The sequence below is a fragment of the Plasmopara halstedii genome (assembly GCF_900000015.1).
Source record: "Plasmopara halstedii genome assembly, contig: Scaffold_2881, whole genome shotgun sequence".
Lineage (NCBI taxonomy): Eukaryota > Oomycota > Peronosporomycetes > Peronosporales > Peronosporaceae > Plasmopara > Plasmopara halstedii.
The window spans coordinates 365,228-369,733 of NW_020189786.1; the positions used below are offsets into that span (position 1 = coordinate 365,228).

Sequence of the window (4,506 nt, forward strand, 5' to 3'; positions counted from 1 at the left end):
TATAGTAGTGAAATCTGCCGTTGGGATAGCTTGTGATTCTGCGCATTTTGGGAGGACTGCAGCGGGGCTGTCGAAGCTTTTTGCTTAGAGAAAGCTAACCTTAGGTCACCGACCTTATGTTCTTTCCAAGAACCAGTACAAGTGTAGCGGGTCGCTATCCGCTACTTTTAAGTATTAAAGCCTTATCAAGCTTCTGTTCAAAACAAAACTGTATTTAATTGTGTCAGTTGCGGCAGAGCCGCCAATATCTTAAGCCCTATGTCTTCCTAAATAATAAAGCAATACCACATTAAAATAGCAAAATCTAACAAGTAGTAATATGTATTACTACTGGCAATCCTGCCACCTGGTGGCTTCTTGTTACGGTGTAGCCACACCACTGTTAACTGTGTAATATATACATATGTACGGTCGCACAAGATTGTGCGATCCGCCATCGGAATACACCAAAAAATTTAAATTTTGGTAGCGGGGATTGTGACAGACTTTGTTTAGAAACGTAATGGTTCGCTTTCCACGGATGAAATGCAGCTCGCTCTGTATCATTCGCATCCACCTTTCCTCTGTGAAGGGCAGAAGAAATGTATTGGTCGCAGAGTACAGATTTTGTGCGGCGAGAGACCTTTGAAGTCCTGGAGATCAAAATTGCGAGAGCGCCGGAGCTAAGGAGGAAGAGAGTGATCTCTCAGATACCGATCAGGTGCGAATGATATATCTGTGGCAATACCAAACACGTACACCCTGGAGCCCCCCCACAAATCTTGATTTACGGTATGAAAGGTCGAGGCATGCAATGGAGGCGGCCTTTCAGGCTGTGAGCGGAATATATCAGCGTATGCGAGTATTTACGTATTTACCAGACAAGACCAACACTGCTCATGAAAAAAGGGACTGTGATCGAGTTTGCCCTCGTCCAGTGTTCAAAATCGTTTGGGATGTTTAAAGATTGCATATTGCTGCACACAGTGACGTCGTCATCACAACACTACAGACAGGTTAAAAGGTCTCTGTATTTGCCGATTATACCTTTGATAAAGCGTAGAAAAAATGCAGTGGCAAGTTTTTGGTCGCAATAACGCGACCAAAAATCGTCGCATACCATAATCATGACGTCGCACTATAAAAAACAGTACGTCCTGCGTCCGAATTGGCCGCAACGTGCGGTGCTGAAACGTATGATAAGTTAAGCTTTAAGAGCTTAGATGTCGCTTTATCGGGACGATTGTACTTTTGCACAGCTATTCTTTTCCCACGCTGCTATATTTAGCTCTTATCCACTTTACATTCAGCGTGTAATAGATCCTCTTGATGAGGAGCTTAAAAACAGAATGCTATACGAAGCACATGATACCTTCCTGAGTGGTAACCTTTAGCTCTTATCCACTGTACATTTAACGTGTAATAGATCCTCTTGGTGAGGAGCTTAAAAACAGAATGCTATGCGAGGCACATGATACCTTCCTGAGTGGCAACGTCGGTCGAAGAGATTTAAACTGCTCGGTTATCACTACGGATTAAAGTGATCGTTTTGGATGGGTGGCGCGACATGTATAGGTAGATTAGCTTATGTGCTCACGTGTTGAACATGTCAACTCATTCGAGCCTCGCCGCATATATTGCATTTTGTTGTCGGAAACTTCGACTAGTCTGCCAAATAAAGCCGAATGTTAATGGTCCATTGAGTTTCGGTCTTTCGAAAGAGCTGTCCTGAAAATACCTAGTTTGTGGTATTTTGGATTATCTGAGCAAGACAACTCACCTCGCTGTTGGCAGCGACAACGTAGTCGATAAGGATGCAGACGAGCCGTTCGTCGGCAACATATTTACTCAATATGGCTTGCTGGTGGACATTGAATCGAATAGAGCTCGCATATAGCAAATTTAACATATTTATTCAAGGTATTCAAGGTAGCGGTCAGAGTAAAATTGCCAAGCGCGAATCCCTCGAAATCATATGGTCATATAGCAGGTCACTCTCTGATCAGCAATTAAGCCATCAAGTGACCAAGCCAACATCGAAGAGCGTTGCTCGCCTATTGGGCAAAGGACAATTCCAAAACTCTACCCATCCTTAACTGAGATTAAGACACGAATTTCGACATAGACCGTTTCTTCGTTGACGTTGGATCGCCGTCTCACCAAGCCTACCATAGCCAAGCGGAACTGGTGATAGCTTGTTTGCTTTAAGAACGAGAACAAGATGGGAATTTTGCTTCGCCGAGTCGGAGCTGGCAGGCCCTATAGTCGTGACTGAGCAAGATTTGGCTCTTGTCGTCGTAGTGTTGTCTCTAGCGATACTGCAAGTGACTCCAGCTGCGAGCCACGTCGGAGGCATCAGAATCTGAATCCGGACAAGACTCCCACGTGTTCTTTTCCGATAGCCTCGTCACCAAACTCTGTAGAAGTGTTGCGATTCAATTGCTTCTTTCTATGATGACAAGTCGACCGATCCTCGCGATCGACTCCGACCAACGACGCTCTCTACAAGAGTCTGAGAGTGGAGGTGGGTTTGAACGTGAAAACGATAAAAGGACTCCTAAAGTGGAAGAGCGCTCATGGTGGGCAAATCAAAAAATTGCAGCAAAACTGCATGAAAGATCACGGCGAGAGCCTTTTAGAATTTATGCAGAGCAGAACACAAAATTTGGCATTTTGATATGTCATTCCGAATGCTTGGTTTTGGAGTTTGAACTAAGGTTTCAACAAGTTCGTGATGAACCATGTTTGAACTAAGGTTTCAACAAGTTCGTGATGAACCATTTGATTCCGAATTGACGCGAAGTCTCGTGAGACTTCTCACTCTCTGTTGAAGAAGCAGGCGGTGAGTTTCATTGTCGCTTTCAAGCGTTGGAATCAGTAAAGGAGCAATCCGTTGATTTTTTTCAACGCTTGTACGCCGAGAAGAGTCTTCGGGGTATAAAGCTGATTGCTCTCCATGGTCAGTTGTAGGAACTTCATGATCAGATTGATCACCTGCCAAAGATAAAGTAGAACCTGCAGGCTCGCTCAAAAGATACGACTTTAACCTACCACACTAAACCGCAGGATGTAAGTGCATGCTTGTAGGGATGGCTAGGGCATTAGCATCACCATCGCATTTTAACACATTGAACAGTCCAATTATTCGTGGCAAAATCTATCTGCTTTCAAGTTGAACACATTATGTTTAGGTAACTTTGCCATTATGTAGTACTAGATCATTGACCTTACATAAATTCTTGTTCTTCTTTTCGCTCTTATCTGCTTGTCCTTTTTGCAATTCTCTGAGCTTTCGCAAATGCAACTCGAACACCGAACATCGGCTTGTCTTTTCACAATAAAGTAGTCGCCGTGCTATTCCACACAACTTGTTAAGTCGCCTAGAAGCCCCAGTGAGTCAACATTTGCTTTCAGATTGCGACAGCATTAGGTCTGACTGTGGCTCCGCCCCCCCCCACACATACACACACTTGAAGTAGGGATCGCCCATCAAGGAAGCAGGCACTCTAGATGTATACCATAGCTTGCATAAATTGGCAAGTGACCTGTCGAGACATGCGTGTGGCTTTTCAGCACAAGCTCTGCAGGAGAGAAAACACACTTCACTCTTTAAATGACGTACCAGTACGTCCTCCAAGACTCGATCCGCACGTACTATTTGACCGTCCGTTTCGAGGTGTGCCGCTGTTGACATGGCCAACTTGGTGCCCAATATACACGCCAAAACTTTGATGCGAAACGGGTGTCGTGGTCAGGGACGGACCCAACAGGAAGGTCATACAGACGGGTAACAAGGTCTACAAAGACCTTAGCTGTTTTCTCAAAGAGATAATTCATTCGAGAAAGGGTCAAGATGAACCATCTTGCTGAATCGGTCCCCTGACGACAAGGATACTTTTGCGTCTATGTGCGTGGCGCGGAAGTTCGAATATGTAGTCCATACTCTTGGGCTTCCAGCTGTCAGTTGGCACTGCCAACGACCAAAGTGGGAACTAAGTGGAACTCATGAAGTTCAATTTCTGGCAAATTCCCAAGTCCTCGCATACTTCCACACTCATTTATACATGTGTAGCTAATACTAATCCCAGAAAAGAATGAGACACTTTTTCTCACGTCCAGGGTGGCCGTCCAAAGGGCTGTCATAGTACTTATGTAAAAGTCGATGACGCAAATCACCCGCATTAGGAGCACCAACCCTAGCTATATCCAAGTGTTTAACCGCATAATACAGCCATTAATTATGTACGCCGAAGCGATGAACACGTGATCGTGTCTAATCAGATTTATACTCTTCGATAAATTCTTCGAGTTGTCATTGCTTGCACGCTAATCGTCTGAATATCTTTGCATTGTCGACACGAATCGTGCATGTTTTATCTCCTGGGATTTAGATCACAGCCCAGGTATATTGATATCGCATTGGCTAACATGTTCGTCTTGCCTGGTTTGTGGAGTAAATCCAAGTTGTGCCCCACAAAAAAACCATTTGGAGAGGCGCGCTTTGCGATCGATATGTATGATCCGTTC

General features: G+C 44.5%; 2 protein-coding genes across 2 annotated transcripts in view; one reads left to right on the top strand and one right to left on the bottom strand.

Moving 5' to 3' along the window:
• Positions 1-5, top strand: part of PHALS_05166 (uncharacterized protein) — a gene marked incomplete at both ends in the record, with an annotated part of 1,990 nt that extends 1,985 nt beyond the window's left edge. The window contains one exon of the mRNA XM_024718843.1: positions 1-5. This exon is cut by the window's left edge and continues 277 nt beyond it. Within this exon, the coding sequence (XP_024584202.1) occupies positions 1-5 (5 nt within the window).
• Positions 6-662: 657 nt separating this feature from the next.
• PHALS_05167 (uncharacterized protein) lies at positions 663-880 on the bottom strand (the record flags this gene model as incomplete). The annotated part of the gene is made up of 2 exons (XM_024718844.1): positions 663-812; positions 872-880. The coding sequence occupies 2 exons, from the start codon at positions 878-880 to the stop codon at positions 663-665; spliced, it is 159 nt and encodes a 52-aa protein (XP_024584203.1).
• Positions 881-4,506: the final 3,626 nt, after the last annotated feature.